Source organism: Cetorhinus maximus, chromosome 19, assembly GCF_964194155.1.
Source record: "Cetorhinus maximus chromosome 19, sCetMax3.hap1.1, whole genome shotgun sequence".
Taxonomy (NCBI): domain Eukaryota; kingdom Metazoa; phylum Chordata; class Chondrichthyes; order Lamniformes; family Cetorhinidae; genus Cetorhinus; species Cetorhinus maximus.
The window spans coordinates 38,814,408-38,836,455 of NC_135897.1; the positions used below are offsets into that span (position 1 = coordinate 38,814,408).

At 37.1% G+C, this 22,048-nt stretch overlaps 1 protein-coding gene across 2 annotated transcripts in view; it reads left to right on the forward strand.

The window, feature by feature from the left end:
• The window catches only part of mfsd1 (major facilitator superfamily domain containing 1), a 47,450-nt gene extending 29,592 nt beyond the window's left edge, over positions 1 to 17,858 (forward strand). The window contains exons 11-17 of one of the 2 annotated variants that reach the window (XM_078563750.1): positions 1,555 to 1,711; positions 2,492 to 2,589; positions 5,539 to 5,651; positions 6,825 to 6,872; positions 6,962 to 7,022; positions 16,691 to 16,802; positions 17,287 to 17,858. In XM_078563750.1, coding sequence (XP_078419876.1) covers positions 1,555 to 1,711; positions 2,492 to 2,589; positions 5,539 to 5,651; positions 6,825 to 6,872; positions 6,962 to 7,022; positions 16,691 to 16,802; positions 17,287 to 17,346 — 649 coding nt within the window. In that variant the 3' untranslated portion in view covers positions 17,347 to 17,858. Of the gene's footprint in view, positions 1 to 1,554; positions 1,712 to 2,491; positions 2,590 to 5,538; positions 5,652 to 6,824; positions 6,873 to 6,961; positions 7,023 to 15,187; positions 16,184 to 16,690; positions 16,803 to 17,286 lie in introns of those variants that run through there. The other variant, XM_078563751.1, reaches the window with a different exon arrangement.
• The last annotated feature ends 4,190 nt before the right edge of the window (positions 17,859 to 22,048 follow it).

The window sequence follows — 22,048 nt, forward strand, 5'->3', positions numbered from 1 at the left end:
ATAAAGTAGGAAACAATACATTTTGGATGGTGTATGCTGTCTGATCACATTGTTGCTTATATGCTTCTAGACCATCGTTAATGTTGTTCTGAAACTTCATCCTTGAAAGTATGTGAATACTGATGATAAAACTACTTCTGATTTATTCTGTGTCTCTGGATAAATGTTTTGGCCTCTATTTTGTTTTCTACCCCTGGTGTTTGGGAGCAATGCAAGTGATTTCGCTGGATGTGCCCTATTACTCTGCAGGTGACACATTGATTTTGCTCACGCTGCCACCAAGCTCCATTTTAAATTGCTACCTTCTTAAACAATTTTTTTTTAAGTGTTGTTCTGTCAGGAGAGAGGTAGATTTTTGATACAGGGTGGTTTCATGTGTGCTGTACAGCGAAACTGCTTTACAAGCTGGCAGGAGTTTGTTCAGAACTAAACTTTGTAGAATCTCAAAAATCAGAAATATTTCATCTTGCTTTATTACAAATATGAGGTTTATACGATTGTATGTTTTGGGACTGTCTCTTTAATTTATAGTAAAATGGAGCACTCAAGGTGGGCAATGTGACCTGTTTTGAATTCTGTAAAACAGCAACCCTGGGTAGCTTGGTTGTTAAAGATTAAAGGGGGGGCCCAGGTTGTCCTATTGGTTGAAGCCTGTAAACAATGACCCGAGCAGCTTTGTTGACTATGGATAAATTGTTGGTCTCCAAGTCCCAGGGAGGTGGTAGGAGTGCCAGGTTTTATAAACGGTTATACTTTCATCTGCCTATTTAAATCCAAGATAGAAGACAGCTGAGAGTCTAGAGGACGGCTAATTAGCATTTCTACCTGAATGCATGTCCATGTGATGCACATTGCCATGGCGATGGACTTTGAGAGGGGAACAGTCCATAGGAAGCCATTGTAGGAATGGATTACAGATTTCACTAAAACTATCACTGAATCTCACAGGGTCAGTCAACAAGAATCCAAGAGAGAGCAGAAAGATGAAGGCAGCATACCTCTCTGACTCATCACACAAGACCGCAAGTGGGAGCTTGCGCTTGGATTGAAGAGACTGAGTTCGTGAGGATTTAAACAAGACTGAAAGATTCACTTAGCTTTGGCTGGAGGGAGGGATTCCCAGGGTAACCCAATGCCAGTTTGAGGATTGGAAGTTATCCGGCTAGAAAAATAAAAGAAAGGAAACAAGCCTTCAGGAGCTAAGGATCACTTTGGACTGGTTCCAGGAGAATGGAGTGTCCGCTTAAAGGGCAAAGTAAAGTATAGCCATGGAGGAAGAATTTTGGTCCTCTTAAAGCATTCACAAAGGAATTTTTCTATAGTTTGAAGTGTAAGTTACCTAAAAATAGTGTTTAGTCAATGTTGATTTTAGTTACAGTAAATGACCTGAAACTTAATTTTGTTGCGCAGTTCCTTGAAGTTGGTCACTAAGAATTGAAATTTATTTTTTAAAAGCTTCCATTCTCTATCCGGATTGTAACAGCTTGTATTTACAAAACATTTGAATGTTAATATTATGTTGAATATTTGTCTCATGGTTGTTTTTCTTTTTAGCATTGTGTACATTATCTCTGCTCCAGCTTCACCTATTCTGGGATTTCTAGTGGATAAAGTAGGAAAGAATATACTTTGGGTGATGTGTTCTGTACTGATCACATTGGCTGCTCATATGATGTTGGCATTCACCTTCTGGAACCCTTGGATTGCCATGGTAATAAGCCTTTGAATATGAATAGGTTAAGCAGACTTCAATTGTGACTTATCCTGTAGATTTTTAATTGGTTTGTATTTTTTCTACAAGAGGGGAGGAGAAAGGGAAGGAGGTTAAAATAGTTATAAGTGGAAATTAATCACAATCAAACTCAAACACACTACGACTTCAACTATCGTTCACTCAGAGCAAAGTTGATTGTTCAAGCTCATTTCACATAAATTCAAAGTTGTTTGTGAATAGATTCTTGTATTTCATCTGTCTGAGCTGGGTTCCAATCCAGTTCTCAAAGTATTAGTGTCTTAGTTCATTTTCTACCCAGTTCACTTTTCTATTAAGCCTCCTACAAATATTTCTCAGAATTTAGCCCCTTTCTTCACCCCTTCCCCCCACCCTTGCTACTTGTTCAACAAGAAATATGTTGAAATTGCTTTGATGCTTAAAGGCTCTAAAGTTGTGATTATAACTACAAAACTACAATGTGTTGTGGAAATTAGGAATCTACTGCCATTAGTATAGAATTAAAACCATAAAACTTCAGATTTTTGTGCAGATTTTCAGGCAGGGAGGTAAATCTGTGCTTGATACTTTCCTCCATTGAGTTACACTTCACTTAACCTATTTCATATAGTTGTCATCTCATGGTTCAAAAGTTTGACAAATCTCTCACTTGTGCAGCCTAGAAAATTTCCACTATCATATCTTTATTTATTTTGAAGCCAATTTTTATTAAATGTTTTGCGTTCAAGTACAAATTTTTAAAAGTGTTTTTTATTTCAGTGTCTGTTGGGAATATCCTATTCTTTGCTTGCCTGCGCGTTGTGGCCAATGGTGGCGTTTGTTGTTCCTGAGCACCAGCTGGGAACAGCTTATGGCTTGTAAGTAATAATATTCCAAAATTGCTTCAATGTAGCTGTAGATATTTGTAGATTAAAGTAAACTGACAGCAAAGAGTTTGGATGTCATGGTGGGATGGAAAATATCAAAGTGTACTTAATCTTTGGAAAAGTGGTATCTATTGTCTGTCTTCAGTGGAGTTGAGGTCAAGATGGTAACACAATCTATCCTCAAATGAGTTGCAACTGCACAGTTGTAAAAATGAACCTATGTTTGTTTTCCACCTGGTTGCGGTACAGTAGAACTGTTGATGCACAGAACACCCGAATATGAGGTTGCCAACTGCAGGAAAGGGGGCTAAATTTTGTGCAATGACCTGCTTTGTGGCACCTTATTGAAAACTTTCTGAAAATCCAAATATACTTCATCCACTGGTTCTCCTTTTTCTGGCTTAGTAATGTCCCCAAAAATGCTCTTAACAAATTTATCAAACATGATTTCCCTTTCATAAATCTGTTGATTATTTAGTCATTATGATCTGTGCCCTATTATCATGTCCCTAACCATAGATAAATGATGTTAGGCTAACTGGTTATAGCTTCCTGTTCGTTTTCTCTTCCTCCCTTGTCAGATTGTGGGGCTTTGTTTGCTACCTTGCACTCCTGAGGAGCTGTTTTAGAATGTATGGAATTCTTTAAGTCCAAAGTATCCACTATCTCTGAAGCTGCCTCTTTTAAAACCCAAGGACGCAGGTCATCAGGTCAGAGGGGTTTATCTTCACTTATTCCCCTTAATTTCTGCAGTACTATTTCCTATTTACATACCTATAGAAACATTTGTAATTTTTTATATGTCTCTTGATAGTCCTTTCTCACCCATCTTGTTAGCCATGGATGGACCTCTTTTTCTTTGGGGTTTTTGTACCTGAAGGGAATGTATGTTGGTTACAAATTATGTATACTTTCAATGTGAGTCATTGCTTATCTACTGTCTTATCTTTGTGTAGATTCCCGACCTACCTTAGCTAACTTGCCCCTCATACCTACTATTATGATTGTTATGACCTCCATAGAAACCAATAAAAATACTAAAGTCTAATTAGCCACAGTCTTAGAGGACCATAGACTGCTCTCTCATTAGAGAGAGACGATGGTGGTGAGTTTGACCTGAGGTTCACCACACCTCAGGTGAGGTTGAGAAGGCAGAGCCTTCATGGATGACCTCAGCCAGTGCGGGAATTGAACCTGCACTGTTGGCGTCACTGTGCATCACAAACCAACCATTCAACCAACTGAGCTAACCGAGCCCCTGTACTTAGGATCTCTTACTTTTCTCACTCGCTGGATGTGGTCCTCGAGTCGCTTTCACCAGCAACTTTATTCCACCTGAGTTCCTTGAATACAATTGACACTGGCAAGGCACACTTTCCCGAACCCCCTCTTCCTCAGGCACCTAATGGGTAGCTCATCAGAGTTTCTTCTCAACTGACCAACCAAAAGCACCCCAGATCACAGCCTAGTCATGTCTGGTTCAAACACCCAGCTCTTTAGCATACCTGAGTGATTGACACCGCCTTTAGGTTTTATTCCCTTTTGGCTAGCTCGCATATTGCTTCACCAAGAACTCTTGTCTGTGAAAAATGACCCTTATTGTAGAGAACTCTGCTTGCTTCTGAACACCAGAGTTCTTTGAGTTCTGCACAACAGTCATAAACCTTATACCCCAATTAGCTTCTATTTGTATTTTTTTGTTACCTTGCTTTCTTTTCCACAGCAACCTCAAGTCACTGGGTCATTTGTCAGAAATGATCTCATAGTCAGGAAATCCAGTTGTACCAGCCTTTCCAGAATTATGTTGGCTTCACTTCGGCCAGGGGATGTCTCAAAAATACAAGCTTCTTGCAAACTGCAGAGCTCATTACACTACATAATTTGTTTTGTTTTGGTTTAAGTTTTGGATGTAATGAAATCACTTTCAGATTCAATAGAAAACGCTATCATATGATGGCCACTCTTCCATAGATGTGGCTTTACGACAAAGTTATTCATTAACTCTTTCTCTTTGCACAGCGCTAGATTCAAAATAGCCTGTTCCCTAATTGATTCCTCAACATGTTGATTTAGAATACTTGAAATCTAGACCACAGTTTTAAGAAGATTAAGCAGATGTTTCTGAGGGAACATTTGGTAGAGGAAACTTAACAGACAAGATGAGAGGTGAATTGGGTATGCCAGAGAAAAAAAAATTGTGCATTCACATGTGGATTTGTGCGTTGGATAGACCTGAAGAGGGATATTATAATCCCTGAAGTTCAACCTTTAAGAATTTATTTTGCATTTCGACTGCAAGCTTGTAGTCTCAAAGTGAAATAACTTCTTCATGCCTGCTTGCTTAAGACCCTTGACTGAAGACCAACTTGTCATATTATGTGAGTACCCAATTTTGGGGAAATTCTCATTTTATTATGGATTATAAACCAATAATGTTCCACAACTTGACAAAAGGAAGAATCAGTTTTGCCAAGAATGTGCATGAAGTAGGTTTTCTTAAATCATCCCAGCATTTAATATTTGTGTTGTCTGCTTATTGCACTCTTAAAATTGTAATGAGTAAAATGTGTGTGTGCAGTATAAACAGATCATTAGATTTAACAAGGCATAAACCAACCAACATCACAAACAGATTATCTCTTGGGATGTTGGTGTGAGTAAATTGGCTGCTGCATTTCCTACATTACCATAGTGACCACACTTAAAAGTTGGCTTTGCAGTGTCCACAGGTTGTTAAAGGCATTTATATCTTTTCCTAACCACTCTTCTTGAATGTTCCATGTTGAGCAGCCTCCTGTTTCACAGTCTTGAGAAACTGATTGTTAAAAGATTTTTTTAAAAATTCCTAATTTTGTTTTTCTTTGCATAATGAGCTGTTTGTAAGCTTTTGCTGTCTAAATGTATTTTTTTCCATTTTAATGTTAAAACACGCCATTTCAGCATGCAGTCCATACAAAATTTGGGTCTTGCCGTGATTGCAATTGCTGCAGGTTCCATATTGGATTCCAAAGGATATCTGTTTCTCGAAGTATTTTTCTGTGCTTGTCTTTGTGGTAAGTATTGTATTTTCAGCACTTTGTTTTCTTATTTGATGGACCAGTTGGATGGCTGGGTATGGTTGACTTTTAGTGAATTATATCTAAACTTAACATGGGCCAGTCAAACCAGAAAATACATTGAAATGTCTTTTAATGACTTGTAAGGAAATATTGGTGCCACATTAGTCCTCAATCTTTTTCAAGATATTGAATGTTCGTTGACAATATAGAACTCGATGTTGTTTTTGAACGAGAACTTTTTTTTAAAAAAATTGGATGTTGGGAAGATGGAGCCTCACTGTGTTATGATCACCATAGGGACTGATAATTTTTTTAAAAGAAATTGAGCTTCCACTGACAATCTCACAACATGAAACATTTCATTAAGCAGCGTATACTCTAAACTACAGTAAGGTTGCCCATTAACCTCTAAATTGACTGAAAATGCCCTTCCATAGTTATACTTTGTCCCTTAGGTGGACTCTTCTTTCTCCAGGAATCAGTTAAAGATGATTCTTGGTTCTTTTTTTTCCTTTCCCAGCTGGGTAGCTCCTAATCCCAGAACTGACTTTCACAGTGAAGGACAAACTGGAGATTCTTCCCTCTAGCTACAGCTAGAGTGAATAATAGAGTGAATAGCTACAGTGAATAATAGAGACTTGCTGCCTCTATCTCACTGCAATTTCCCTCAGATTCTTGCAGACTGTGGGGATTTAGGGATATCTTGGGAAAACCTCCAACCCAATACTACAATTTCTTCCTATGGCATCTTCCCCTCTCAAAACCAAATCTCCATGGCAATGTGAACTTCTAGAGCCTTATATCCAGATAGAAACGTTAATTAGCTATCCTCTAGACCCCCAACTTCACAGTTTAAAGTATAACGTTTATAAATTCTGACATGCCTAACATCTCTCTGGAACTTGGAGTCTATCCACTCTCAGCACTGCTGCTTAGGCCATTGTTTGCAGGTGTGAATATTTTGCACCTTCATCCCACGAATGTCCTGATGAGTGCAAGACGAATGTCCCGATGAGTGCAAGACGAAAAGCTTCCACGTGTCTTTATTTCAGCAATACTCAAAAAAAAACGTAATCTTCAATTAAAATTGTTTGTACTTTTTGTTCATTTTAGTTCAATGATGTGTATTTGTTGGGGTTCAACTACAGTTTGTTTTTTATCTTCCAGTGGCGCTTATAGCTGTTGTAATGCTCTACTTTGTGGATTTGTTGTCAGGTATGAACATAAGAATGAAATTTTTCTTTTCTCACGTTCCAAAGTGCCTCCGAAATTATTCATAGTGACCTTTGTTTTAAACTTTTTAGAAGGTGACCTCAATGTGACTTCATGGAATCGTTTAAAACTCCAAGGTGTTGCTGCAGCAGAGTAAGTACTCATATTTGGATGGAGAGGCTGTGGTCTTAAAAATCCGATCAATGAGTGTATAAGACTGGGAGACTGAAAATTTGGTGAAAACTGTCAGTAACTGAAGTGTGTGGTTCAGTTTCGAAGTATAATCTGCAATTAACTGCTTTGAGAAATTGCCTGCTTTGTGCCGACTACTGCCATTTAAAACAATTGTATATATGAATTCTGTGAAAGGAAATCACTTTATTGTGAAGAGAAGGAAGGCAAGAAAAAGAAATCCTTGCAGACTGATATTAATGTCTTCCGAGCCCAAACTTTCAGTAATTTCAACTTTTTTGGAAATGGCATTCAATATATTCAGTATAGAAAACGTTTTCTGACTTTGCTTACCCATATGCTGAATTAGCTTTATATTGCCCAACATTGTGGATCCTAGCCTTTAACTTAGATTCTTTTTTAGTCCTAAGTTGGATGTGAGACATTATTTGCTAAAATAAAAACTCCACCAAAACTCAGTAACTTGTAAATTATTTTAACATTGCTGAAGTACTATAGTGTGTAGTATTTGCAGATGAGTTATAAATGGATACACATCTTTGATCTAATTTTAAAAATCTTCTAGTATGGGCATTTCTAGTTTCCAATGTATTTCCTGTAGCTGTAGCAAATGGTGTGACATCGAGGAACAAAATAAATATTCTTCTCAAATCAAATCTTGATTGTTATCAAACTAGTGACCAGTACTTATCCGCTCTTTTGGAAATAGTTTAATGACTTTAGACTTGAGTAGGATTGGATGTGAAACACATGTTCTGTGCATAAAATGCAGCTATGATTTTTTTAAAATCTTCAATTTAATACATGTATAGAGACCAAACAAGTGCATGGATGTTGGGTATGGGGTACAAAATTGCATCTCTTATTTTAATTCATCATTTGTCACTGTTCACATAAAAACAAGCTAACGTGGGCAGAGTCACCAAGAATCGTTAAGCTGATTGAGAACTTTGATACCACTGTCCCTAGTTAGCTACGAATATGTAGCTCCATTTTGGACTCCTTATCGGGCATCTTTCTCATGTCAATGGCAGCAATCTCAGCTATCGGTCAGTGGATTGGAAATCCGAATTCTATCATGCACAGCCTGTCTACCATGTCCCTTGATTTTGGTAACCAAAAGCCCATGGAAAAGGATATCTGAAAAATTAAGAGACAACTAATAATCCCTCAAAAGTAAAAACAGAAAATGCTGGAAATACTTAGCAGATGAAAGACCTTGAAATGTTAACTTTATTTCTCTCTCCACAGATGTTGCTTGACCTGCTGAGTATCTCCAGCACTTTGTTTTTATTTCAGATTTCCAGCATGCACTGTATTCTGCTTTTCAATTAATGATTCCTTATACACTATTTAGGACAGTGTATGGTTTCTTTGGAAAAACTGTTATTGTAACCCCTCCTATTCCAAATATAAGGTCATATGGTATTCCATTCTATATGGCTGAACTATTGGATTGTATAAAGCTTGAGAAAAAAATTACTGAAAACTGCAAGTATCCAAAATGCTGGAAGCCCAATGAAGTTGGCAATTTGACACTCAATTCTGCCAGCTACTCTTGTCTTCCCTGGCAAAGACGAGACATCACAGTAAGGTGACTGGCTCCATCCTAATGGAATGGTGGCATGCACTGACTGAGCTGTACCTCTGCTGGTTGATCAGAATAGAATAATGTTTGTGGGTAAGCCGATTATTCAGAGTATTCCACTCTCCTGGTTTATTTGGATTAGATGGTTGTCGGGTAGTTTTATTTGAAAATTGTATGTAATAAGTGTTTGAATGTTTTTGTAGTGAAAAATATAATGGTTGGCTAAAGCTTTTACTTAGGAAAATGTCAGAGTTTTAACTCTTCATGTGTTTGGGTTATTTTAATGACCTCCTTGATGAGATTCAAACTAGTATCATAATATTGAGCTTACTGTGGAAGATTTTAGCAGAGCATAATACAACTGCAATGAAGGGATTTGTTTTTAATTTGAATTGTATGAAAATTGGCTCATGTTTTGTCACTAATTTTATTGCACATATCCTTGGGCTTATTTCTGTGCAATTGATTTAAGCTGTGAATTTCACTGATATCAATCCTCTGATAATGAAAAGAACTTTCCTCTATTTTCTTTAGAGCAAAATGTCCAACACTTTAATATTATAGAACAATAGAAAAAAATTACATATTTGAAAATCTCGTTCTATATCAAGTAATGTTTACTGTAAAAACAGTATTCACTTTGCTCACTTTTGTTTGCTCTTATATGTAACTCAAGTTGTGCAAGTGCCATCTTGTTTAAGCTTTTTGCTTGAAGATATCTGTTCTGTCTAAACTACCCCGATCAAAGCACTTAAGTAGAAATCCACTGTGGTCTTGGCATATTGTATAAATATATTCTAATTTATATCAACATGGTCCCCTATGCTTTTCTGGAATTGAATGAATCTGTTACCTGTGTCAGGTGGATGTAATATAAGAAACCCAAGCTCTGAATTGTACCAAGTGCTTTGCAGAAATCCAAATTCTAGCACATATATTGTGAAGATTTTTGCTATTAACTGTAATCTTTTATATTGGGTTTGGTTTTACTATCCTGGATGCTGCTACAGAATAGCATCACTCATTCATTCATTTGCTCTATCTGAAGGCGAGTCCTTGGCTCATTATCTGCAGATGGATCATCCTGAGCCATTTTCTTGGCAGTTTTGGCCAATGGTGGTTTACCATTGCCTTCCATTCTTTGGGGCAGCGAGAGAAAGCAGGTCCCAAGTCTACCTCAGCCAGAATGGGAATCGAACCTGTGTTGTTGGTGTTATTCTGAACCACACGCTAGCCATCTAGCCAACTGAGCTAATTGGCCCCCACTGAGTAGTGTAGTCGGGGTTATTTGGCATTTGCCCTTCGGGGCTAAATGGCTGCTTATAATATTTACTTCCTACTCCTGTCGTGCTGGTATGAAACAATGGGCTACAGTAAAAGAAGGCTGTAGTTCTAGCTCTTCAAGTAGTGACAGTGTAGGCTTGATTAGAAATTTTCCTTTAGAAAAAATGTAATGAAACCTCTATCTATGAGATGCTTGGTTTCAATATCTGTTTGGAGTTTTGCGAAGGTTTACATATTCTTCCTCCTACTTTATGTCTCCCAGGCTGCAGAGCAACCTGCTCTTTGCCTCTATCAGTGCCAGCAGCTGAGAGGGGGCTATCAGTAGTCTGCTGAATTTTGCTCAAATTCTCATTCTACCACCACCCGCCTCAGACCAAAGTTTAGTTGGAGAAATTGGCAGATAGGACAAGTGGTGACCTATAAGTACAAATCAAATCTCGGTTGGTCTGTTGGAGCCCGTAATGTTCTGTGCTGCTGGGCTATCAACTATCTGTTTCCCCCACCAAGTTTAACCTGATTTAACAAAGGCATGGTTGGAATATTTACTGTATGCCACCCACTGAGAAACTGCTTGCTGATGATCTTATCTATCCTGTTTCTGATACTTTGCACACTCAGTGCTTTTTATGGGAGAGGGCTATTTTTCCTGCTGCTTTTTTAGCATTTTCCCCAAGTTCCCCCCCTTTCTGCATCTGATTTCAATGACTTTAGTGAGCAAAAGCAACTTCTTTGAAGGGAATTTCAGAAATCATGACAGATCAAAGTCTGAGTTCAGAGGTTTTTTTTTGCTTTGAGGTCTGAAGCAGTTGCTTGATTCTGATTGGTGAAGGTTGCCTTGAAGTTTATTTACTACTTGATTGTGATGGTTCTTTTCAGTTATCAGCTCAATGTATTGTCTTGTTTTTTTAAATTCCTAACTTGTCAGCTGTCCAGACATAGTTGGTTATCTGTCAGGCTGTTCAGAAACTTAACCTGTTAAAATGTCTTACACTCTTATGATTGGACTGACCTTTGAAAAGGATTGAAGAAACTTGAGCTCTAGAGTCGTACTTATGACTGAGATAATTGAAATTAAGGTGCTGCAATCCTGAAGTTGCTGAACTGCACAAAAGGTTAGGGTCACCACTACTCCTAAACTATAATAGCCAAATAGTTTTATGTTTTGCAAAATAATAAACACAGAAAAGTCTCAATATATTAAATTTATGAAATCACTTCAAATAGGATTGTACAAAGTAGGTTACAATTCCTTTTTCACAAGTTTTAATTCCATTTTCCTATCATAGGAGAAAATTATTTTGTTTTCCCATCTTGAACTTGCCAAGTATTTGCATAAGTGTCTGGAAAGTATCTTTGTCCCTCTCTAAGGCATTTTGAGACAGTGTGGAAACCTCTGTCCTGCACCATCATCCATGCTCCATCTGAATCTGGGGAGTGTTTGCTGTGAGCAGATATATTTAACAGTAACTGATCCTTCATTGTTTGCTATAACTTCTGGGAATCTAATAGAAGTAACTGCGGATAATAGTTTTTCTAAAAAATCGGCAATAGGAAATCTAGTACTCTTCATGTGATGGCCACTTAAAGCTGTTTTATTATAATCAGAAAGTTTATTTCTATAATACAGTTAGCAGTAAGAATTGAACTATCCTAAAATAATTAGTTACGCCTTTCATATAAACTTTATTTTATCTGAAATCTACCTTTTACAGTTACATTCCCAACTTCTTTTTGTATTGTTTTATGCCATTTTGTTTGAGATCCAGACTAGTGCAATGGTTCTATTTCTCTCTAGGAGCTTTGTTGCTGCTTTAATTTAAACTTATAGGTCTCTTTAGTCTGTGAATTAAATGAAATACGTGATGCAGCTGGGGTGTAGGAAAGCTTTCTGATGGGTTCTGTACTGATGATCAATTAGGCTTGCAGCAGCTGTAGGCGAATAAGTGACTTATAATGCCCTATCCACAACAGGGATACAGCAATACAGGGACTATAGTTGTGCTTTAGTGTATTTTTGTGTAACAAATTTCGGCAGCTTCACAGAATTCTGAAATTTGGCTAACTGGAAAGGAAAGACAGAGCATTCCCTGTCCACAAAAAAGGCATTGAGAGTACACAGTGTTAGAAATAATAAACAAAGTTGTTTGCAAGCCATTTCTCAGTGAGTGGTGTACACTATCTCAAACTATGCCTTTGCTGAATATCTGTTTAAATTTGGCAAGTGTGCTTAAGATTAAAAAGTTGATAGCTGACAGCACCACTTGGAATGGGAAGAAACATTTGGATATGGCTTTTTCTTTGTAATATAATGGAAGGCCCCCAAGACCAAAACAGAAGAATGCAGAAGAACCATAAAATGTAAACAAGGAAGTTTCCTATAGAAAGGGAGGAAATTTAGAAAATGAGAATGTCAGACATTTTATTCTACGCCCCCAGACAAATGAATGTCTGTGACATTCATCAGCTTGTCACAACCAAATTTCTGAATTCTGCTTCGTTGCAAAGTTAATAATAGCTCCTTAATAGCTGGCAGTTTCACTCTGTAGATCAGATTTTTTCGTCAGGTTTTAATTTTGAAAACTGGAGAAATATGATACATTGAGGATTGTAGAAGAATGGAGTCGCAAATGAGAACAGTCACAAATTATGGAATAGCTGCAGATATTCTGGAACTCAGTTGATCTGGAGCTTGTGCTATTCTTTGGTAATTGTTGGGAACTCAGTTGTGATTGAAGGTTGCCATGTGATATTTTGCTCATTTTTGGTATTACAAGGGTCAGTCTTGAGTTTCAACTATTTTTCTAATTGGTGAAATGCTTTCACTCTCTTTGCACTAATTTTTGTATTGGTTGTCTTGGTCTGATGCAGTGTGACTTGGATGGGGAAAGCTTCCTCTCTATTCTTCTAACATTTTGCCTTCAAGGACTAATTATGGCGAAAGATCAGGCACTAATGCTTTTAAGACACTACCAGATCACATGGTAAAAATAAAAATGCAAAATTCAATTAATTTGCAAGCCATCAACAATCCCATTCATTGGGGTAATTAATAAACTTATCCTATTACACTCTGATTCAGCAGTGAATCGAACATTTAAACGAACCATTTTATTTATAACCTAATTTTGTTCTCATTTTGAGCATCTTAATGAACCCCTTTTTGATACATGAGGCTACTATTCATTGGTTGTGAAGTATGCCATGTTTTCAAATTGCTACGTGGAACTGGTAAAGATGTCAGTAAGATTCTCTTGGCTTTGGTCCCACTTCTCGGCCATCTTCCACCAACTTTCTTGGCCTTAATGCTTCTTTGGACTTCAAATGGAGCTCTTACATTTCCATTGCGAATACTGTTGCTAAAAGGCTTGATTTGGTCATTTGTGTCACACAATTGTTTTCTCAAAATCTTGTTTAAAAAAATTATGACTTATTATCCTATTTTTAGGAGTTTCACCTTGTACCTCTGATTGAGATGCAAGAAAAGGCTTGTCTCCCCTCATGACATTTCTTGTCTTTATTGATACTGTATTCCTAGAGTTCCTAATAAGCTTCAAAGACATTGGGAGTGAAATTCAATGAGTCCAAAATGGCCATGAGGTTGGCAGTTACTGCTGTCTATCTGTTGCACTAGCAGTAGATTGCAGTTGTTTCGTGGGTCTTAGAGGAACATTCCTGCTTCATTTGAGCACCCTGATTGGAGATTGCTTGACTTGCAATGTTAAGTGCTTCCCTGGTCCAAATCAGCCGCAACAGATTGCAATATGAAATTTGAAGGTCTAACGTCTATTTTGTAGGCACAAAACAGGTGACCAAAGTTGAAATTTTCTCTCAGTGCAATGTGTTCTTTTTCTTCTTCCTATATTTCCACTGTTTTGTAATCAAGACTTACCATTCAATCGTATATTCTGACTTCTTTCTCACATGCTAACTGTAGAGCACCTTAACTTTAAGTCTTTCTGATCAGACTTTGTTTGACCTCCCTCCACATCCCAGGGTCTGGCCAAGGATCGTAACTGGTTTTTTTCTACTTTGATGTTCACCTGCAGTATGTTCCATCAGTTTTCACCATCTTTCCAAACATCCAAACTTTGCAACTTCATGAACCACATTGACTCTGTTCTGGATATACATCTATTTGGAACTGGGCTTGGTATTTAAGTGAAAAGACAGCATGATCATGCATTAATTAATCAAGAACCACCTTTTTAAAATTCCTACATCACTTTATTTAAGTAAATCTAGGCAATTTACAGCCTTCCGGACTGAATATTGAGTTCAACAACTTTAGATCATGAACTCCTTCCTCCATCCCCACCCCCTTTCCGATTCCCCTTTTTCCAATAATTTATATATATTTTTCTTTTCCCACCTATTTCCATTATTTTTAAATGTATTTCCATCCATTGTTTTATCTCTACTTTTAGCCTATTTCGATCCCTTCCCCCCCACCCTACCCCCACTAGGGCTATCTGTCCCTTGCTAATCCTGCTTTCTACCCTTAATGTCTCCATTAGCACATTTCTTAGCTAATATCACCACCGTCAGCACCTTTTTGTCCTTTTGTCTATGACATCTTTTGGCAATCTCCACCTGTCACTGGCCCTCTATCCAGCTCTACCTGTCCCACCCCCCCTTAAACCAGCTTATATTTCACCTCTTTTCTATTTTTCCTTAGTTCTGATGAAGAGTCATTCGGACTCGAAACGTTAACTGTATTCCTCTCCACAGATGCTGTCAGACGTGCTGAGTTTTTCCAGATATATTTGTGTTTTTGTTTTGGATTTCCAGCATCTGCAGTTTTTTGCTTTTATATTATTGTAATCATGTAACCTGGTTTATGTAGTAGTTAGCCCTTTTGAATCTGAATAGCATCTTATCCTTCTGTTTCTCTTTCACCGAGATAAATATTGCTGCATGACCACTTCAAATCCAGTCAAAATCAATCACACTGTGCACAGGGACTGCCAATGATATCCTCAGCCATTTTTTTGAGTAGGCTTTCGGACATGTGCAGTCAAACTTGTAACAAATCAAATCACAGGAATGAATGGCACTTACCATTTAAAACTTTACAGCTTTAACAACATCTTACACTGTAATTAGCTGGAGGAACTTGTAGCACAGGAATAACTATCTTGTGGCATAGAAAAGCAGTTTGTTTAACTGGAATGGAAACTCATGAGTGGTCATTTTAGTGTTGATAATTCCATGCAGCTGAATTCATAAAAGTAATTTTCACCACAATTTTTTACAGATGAGAATTAGGACTAGCAGCCCTCGGCCAGAAGTACACAACCTTTCACCATCAAAACATCAACTTGAAGAATATATTTAATATACTTTGAGATTTTGGAAAAGGGGGAGAAAAGCACTTAAATTAATTGAAGACCACTAATAATTTGGTTGCAATTAGTTGTAATTTTGACAAATGAGTATCGAAGTCTGAATATTAAAATATGTTTTTGTGATATTTTAGGTGGTTGTCAAAGGTTTTTGGTATATTTTCTCATTTTTTAAATAGGAGCTATGAGTTAATGCCTGCTGAGAATATTATTAATGGTTGTAAAATGTGGAACAGGCCTTGTCATATCTAGTTCTGTTGTCGACATTTGAGTTAGTAGTATTCCATGAATGGGTAAGTTTTCCAATTTTGATCTTATACTTGTAACCTCTTGCATAGCATTGATTTTGGCTTGTGTGCTAATGCTAATGAAAGTTGGATCATACTGTAGTATCATAGAATGATATTGAGCTTCAAGTAATGTTTGTTGCTTAAAAACCAATGAGCTGCTTACTACTAAAACTATGCATAATGTCTTCCAAAACAAATTAATATTAAAGGTAATGGATGCTGTCAGTGAAACAATTGGAATGGCTGTGTGAATAATACATTGCAAAAGAACATGTAGTACTTTTGTACTTGACTTATGTATTACAATGCACTTAACCTAATGAAAAACTGCTGGACAGTCCATTTTCTATTTACTGTTTAACTGCAAGTTAGTTTTTACTTGATAAGCAAGTAGAACTGATTGTTTATTTTTTTTTAAGAATCATTGCATTTTTTATTCCATTTGAACTAAAAATGGAACTTAAATTAGTTGACAAAATCAGATGTATTAAATCTTATGTGAAAGATTTTGTATGCTAAACTGAGCTAAGAATTCATTAACAAATAAATGGAAATATGTATTTCTTTTATCTATGTCTCCTTGTTTGAGTAATCAAAAATATATGCCGCTAAAATTTCTGCTTGTGTTTGGCTCAAATTTTATTCTTGAACTTGTATATTGATACTCTATACAGGAGCATCCAAACTTTTGTTTTTGTGGATCACATGAGTACATACCACAAAACCTCTATGAATATTGTTTCAATTCATTTTCTCATTAAAGTAATATATTTTGATACAAGCAGATCTTGCATTTACCCACCAGTGAAGCAAGAATGCAAAGGGAGCAGTTTGCAAACCCTTCATGCGTACAATTTAGAGAATAAACCATTGAATAAGGAATGTAAGTGCAAATAGAGCTGTGTCACCTGGACTTTGGGTGCCACTTGTGGTCCTGGGGAATGCAGATTGGATACTCCTACTTAGTATCTGCATAACATGGGTGGGAAAAAGCCACAAAACTAGTGACATCTATCGATCACTTCTTAAAAAGCTTTGTGATTCGCTACTTGGCATTTTGTTTGGTTCAAAGCCTGACACACTGAAAACCTAAATTTGTTGTCATGATTTATTTTTGTTTTGTAGGGCTGAGAAAGAGGAACGCATTCGTCAACAGCAAGTGGAAGATTTGGCTAGAATTCAACCAATGAGTGCTTTTGCAGTAAGGAACAGATACCTTTCCAGACTTGGTGCACAAGTAAGGGAACCATGTGCTGTTGTAACATAAACTTGAGAAAAATATTATGAAATAGCAATTAAGATCACATCAAATATAAAGGAGTGGTAAAAGTTACACAATGGATCACTTTTATGATTGTGCAATGATATCTTGAATATTTGCCATAGAAACCCAGAAATGACCAAATAGCAGCTAGTGACTTACTGTACCCTAGAGTAAATCAGTTCTACTGAACAAGAATTCATCATCCAGGATTGGTTTAAAGAGATTTATTGTATTTTTAATTCTGTCTAGAAGTCAGTCAATTGATTTTCAAATCATGTCCCACTATTTTGCTTTCAGAATAGTATTTTGTTTTTTTGCTGTTTGCAGCATTCCTGGTTTGATGTCAAGGCTAGCTAGTACTGGAAGATTTATATTTGTTTTTATTTTCTTCATTTGCTGTAAAATATGTTGCTTGCAAGATGTGGCGAGCTCTTTCCCTGTGTTTTTGCTTTTGCAGTTACCAGAACACTACAGCCTTCATGTATCTGCACTGGCATATAGGAGTATACTCAAATAACTTGAAGATGCACACAGAGAAAATTGCTACCTTTTAATTTTCACAAATCTGAAGTTGGTGAAAAAGGACTGGCAGAAATCTGTTACAATACTTTTCTAATGGAAGAATCATGGATGCACAATCAGATAAAGTTGTTTATTTTGTACATGCTGTTTTCCACTTGGAGAAAGACGTACTTTTCAATGTATCTAAAATAAGTATTTTATTTGTATAATAGCCAATGTTTTAGTTGAATTGGAATATGAGAAGTTCAGACGCTTGAACAATCTAAAAATGTCTGTGCTTCAACAAACTTGAAGGTCTAGGAAATTCCGAAGTTTTTGGATAATTTGCACTTCCATAAATTTTGGCTTTGTAATTTGGGCTGTAATCATTGTTAAAGCTGCAGTTAAATAGCTCAATTTTGAGAGCAAAGTTACAAATTTTGTTCAGCCTTCATCAACACGTCCAAGAATTGTACATTCATTGTAAATGACCTTTTTGTATGAATAAAGTGTTTTTGTAAAATTAAATCTTTTAAGCGTGGCTTCATTATTGCTTAAAAAAGGGCACAAGATTGTAATTAATTGTAGAGTTTAGTAGTGTACATTAGATCAATTTACCCAAGTGCAGGCCAGACAACACAGTGATAATGCTATGAGGGACTTGAAGTTGATTTTAAATTTAATATGGTACATGTAAATCAGTAAGGAATGTGGCTAATGAGCAAGTATGGGGCAGGATGTAGGTAGTTTTTTGGACAAGTTGTGGTTTTTGGAGGGTGGAGCAAGTAAGTCCAGAGGTGAATAAGCATTTTAGTAGTAGATGGGCTGAGGGCAGGAATCAAGTCAGTCTGTTGTTGACGTGGCAGTATATGTAGATGAGACGTGGGATTTGAAACTCAGCTTTGATTTGAGCAGGGTTGTCACAGCTTTGCATGACCGGTTCAGCCAAGTAAGTGTCAAAAGTCTGTGGGAAGGGAGTGGGAGCATAAAACTATGGCTTTGATATTTCTGATGTTCAATTTGAGGAAGTCAATGATGATGTCAGACAAACAGTTGAACAGCACAAGTGGTTAAGGGATCGAGAGAGGAGCTTGAAACATGGATCTGATATTGTCAGCCTATGCACAGAAATTGGCCCTGTGATAAATGGGTGATGCTGCTTAGGGGACAACCTATTGATAGATTAATGGAGGATAGATTATTGATCTGGACAATAATGAAGGAACAAGCTGAGAAGCCATTGCTGGAGATGTGCCAATTGTGTTTTAATAAGTAGGAATGAAACCATGCAAGAATGATTCCACGGGCCTGGACAGTGAAGGAGAGACAGACAAGTGTGGATAGTTTATTGTATCAATGCTGTGGAGAGATTCAGGATGAAGAGAGATTTCACAATAGACATGGTCATAAAGGAAGTGATTCACGTTTTTGCCTCGAGCCATCTCAACACATCTCAAATGTGGAAGCTAGGCTGAAGGGATTCAAACAGGCAGTCTTGAGAGATGGAATTTAGAGGTATTTACATTTGAGACCCCGGACAAGAAAGGGTCCAGGGTGGGATTTTCGAGGAGGGGCTGAAAATGGTAATTTTGTAAGGAGGGGCAGGGAATAGTTCAGAGATCAGCTGGAGAGTGGAACAAGAGAGCAAGCTTGGATCCCGAAAAAAAAAGTGAGGGTAAAACTGCACAATGATGGTGTCATAGAACTAGTGGCAGACAGGAAGGAAGTCGTAAAGGCAGCTACGTAGATTGTATCAATCTATGAAATAATTCTTTATTCCTCACAATTGAAGGTGAGAGAAAACGGTCTGAGGAGGCAGTTCACCCCAGAGAAGATCTTGGGTTGCCTTGCCTTCCAGGATGATTCTGGAATAATGGGTGGTTTTGGCTAAAGGGAACAAGGCATGGTACAACTTAACATAGTTTAGCCAAATCTGGTGATTGGTGACTGGACAGTATATATGCCAGGTGTCCTTGAGTTAGTAGTGAGTGAATGATCAACTTAGTTTATTTTAATGTTCCATTAGGTTATATCCCAGCTTCATCAGATCCTTTCTGGGATATATTCTGTCTTAAAATTTAAAGCAGAAAGTAATAAAAATGAAACTGGAGTAGTAAGTAGTGCAGTTCTCCACAAACCAGGTCTCGTTGCCCTGTTGTTTTACTTCACAAAGTTTTGGAGAAACTTAGTTCTATAGCTAGGTGACGTGATTTAGAGATTAACAGCGTTTAAATCATCTGGAAGTTCAGCAATGGTACATTTTAATGTGTTTTTTTGGAACGATAAATATCCAATGCCTGAATATGAAAGGGTGGTCCAGATTTGTGATTACCGACTTTCATATCCAGTTACTAATCAATATGATCTGTTTATTAAATAAACTCCTAACATGGCTTAAATACCATGTCCCTAAAAGGTACAAAGCAAAATACTGCAGATACAGGAAATCTAAAATAAAAACAGAAAATGTTGGAAATGCTCGACAGCACTGGCAGCATCTGTAGAGAGAGAAACAGCATTAATGTTTCAGGTCACTGGTCTAGTTTTCACAAAAGATCATTGACCTGAAATGACCATCTAAAAAGTATTATGAGTAAATCAAAAACTTACTCTAAGTAGGTATAAATTGAGATCTCAGATGTGGAATATTATTTGCAGTTTTGTTACTTTATGTTACTTTACCAACAAAAGTTGGTATATTGGAGAGGGTTGGGATTTACTTACATTGGCAAGCATGGTAGCCATTTTCTGCATACTAAGATCCCATGAATCGTATAGATCAATTAATATGTATTATAACTGTCATTGTGATTTACTTGGAAGGAAGATTTGCAGAACCTTATGTTAGGCAGCGTAAATGGATCAGAGTATAATCTGTGATAAACTTAATTATACATGCATTATATCCAGAAGAAATGTACTTGATGAGCCAAAATGGTTTGTTCTTCTACTCTTTTACATTCTTATTGGGTTTCCAGTAGGACCATTGATCGTGCTCAAGAATGGGAAGAATTGAATAGGGAAACGAAACTGCAACATTTAAAAAATAAATGTATATGATTTCCTCCAGCCCAGAGGATTTGAGACTTCGGTTCCCAAGGAGTTTTTTTTTGAAAATTAGAACTTCACAATATTTTAGAAAATTCACAATATTTTCAGTCTACAAAATATATGTTGAGGATGGAATAAAATAAATCTTAAATTACAGAGAGTGAGGTATTCATAGCTTTAAGTTTTATGATCTTCAGAGACCAATAACTTTAAGATTCAAGTTTCCAGTAACCAGCTGAGAATGACGGCAAGATTTCATGTTTTAAAATCTTTACTGTAACAAACAACTAAAAAACTTGACTAAGCGCTTTTTGTAGGCAATTTATACTTTAAGCTACAGAAAGTGACACACCCCTTGTATAATTATCACTCGCACTCTCCACAGAAATAGAGTCCTTTTAGCAAACAGTCCTCAGTTATTCCCACTTCCAATGGGTTCCCGTATTCCTATTTCGCCAAGTAGTAACTTGGAGTGACCATCTCCAGGCACTTTCCTCAGTTTTTAGAGAGTTTCTTAAATCTACCACCAGCAGCAAACCCTCTTTTGATGATTCTTCTCCCTCACCACCCCGCCCAGCCATGCCAGGACAAATCTCCTTGAATCCTTAGAAGGCTGCATGAGGCATCTCATCGATTAGAGGCTATCTCCCTCCCGCATCTGGCTTTGGCAAAGCCAAGCCGTCTTTCTCAGCTGACCACACAAACTGCTGTCTGTCTGTGATATCCATTGATTTGTAGGCGAACCTGTAATCTGATCTCCAAAGGGACGGCTTCTGTCCTGTTCCCCATGGCAACGTGAAATACATTAACCTTGCATCCAGGTAGAAATGCTAATTAGCTATCCTTGATTTGAACTCTCATCTTGGAAATAAATGTACAGCTGAAAGCACAACTATTTATAATCCGGTAACTTCAACACCATTCAGGGACTTCAAGAAAGTCAGTCTAATTGTAAACACACAGTTGCTGCATTGTTTCCAAGCATAAATACCTCGCACCATCTTCTCAGTAAAACAATCTAAGCCTTTACTTGATCTCTAACAATCAAACCACCCAAGTTTACTGTTAGGCAGACTGTAGAACAGAACAGGCTGTTATGACAATGTGGAGTTATTTAAAAATCCCAGAGGGAAACTTTAAACGACTGTCATAACTTATAATTTTGTGTTATGTTTGAGATGCGATTCTAAATTTGAGAATCAGACCACCAGTTCTTGAGGTTTTACGTTAAACTAAATGAAACAAATTAATTTACACAGGTTAAAATATATATGTACATGACTACAAATTACTACTATCATAACTTTTAACAAATTTCCAAACTAATTTCCATTAAAGCAACAGCGACCCATAGACATAACCAAACACCAGACAAAGCATTTTCACCGTACGAATTCAAAATGAGGTTCTTTTCACTTTGTTCCTGTGGAGTCAGTTGGAGGCTTACAGCTGCTTTGATGTTACATTGCCTCTACCCTGCACACCCAAAGCTGCTAAAGTTATACCTACCACCACTGATTGAATGTAAATTCTCATTGTCTCACCAGCCTCTTTGAACTCCACCTTTTAACAATGAAACCCCTTTCATAGTACCAATTTTATTAGTAATATAAATATATTGCTTGGTAGCTGCTAGATAGTCGTCCAGTTTTCACCCCACTTCTTGA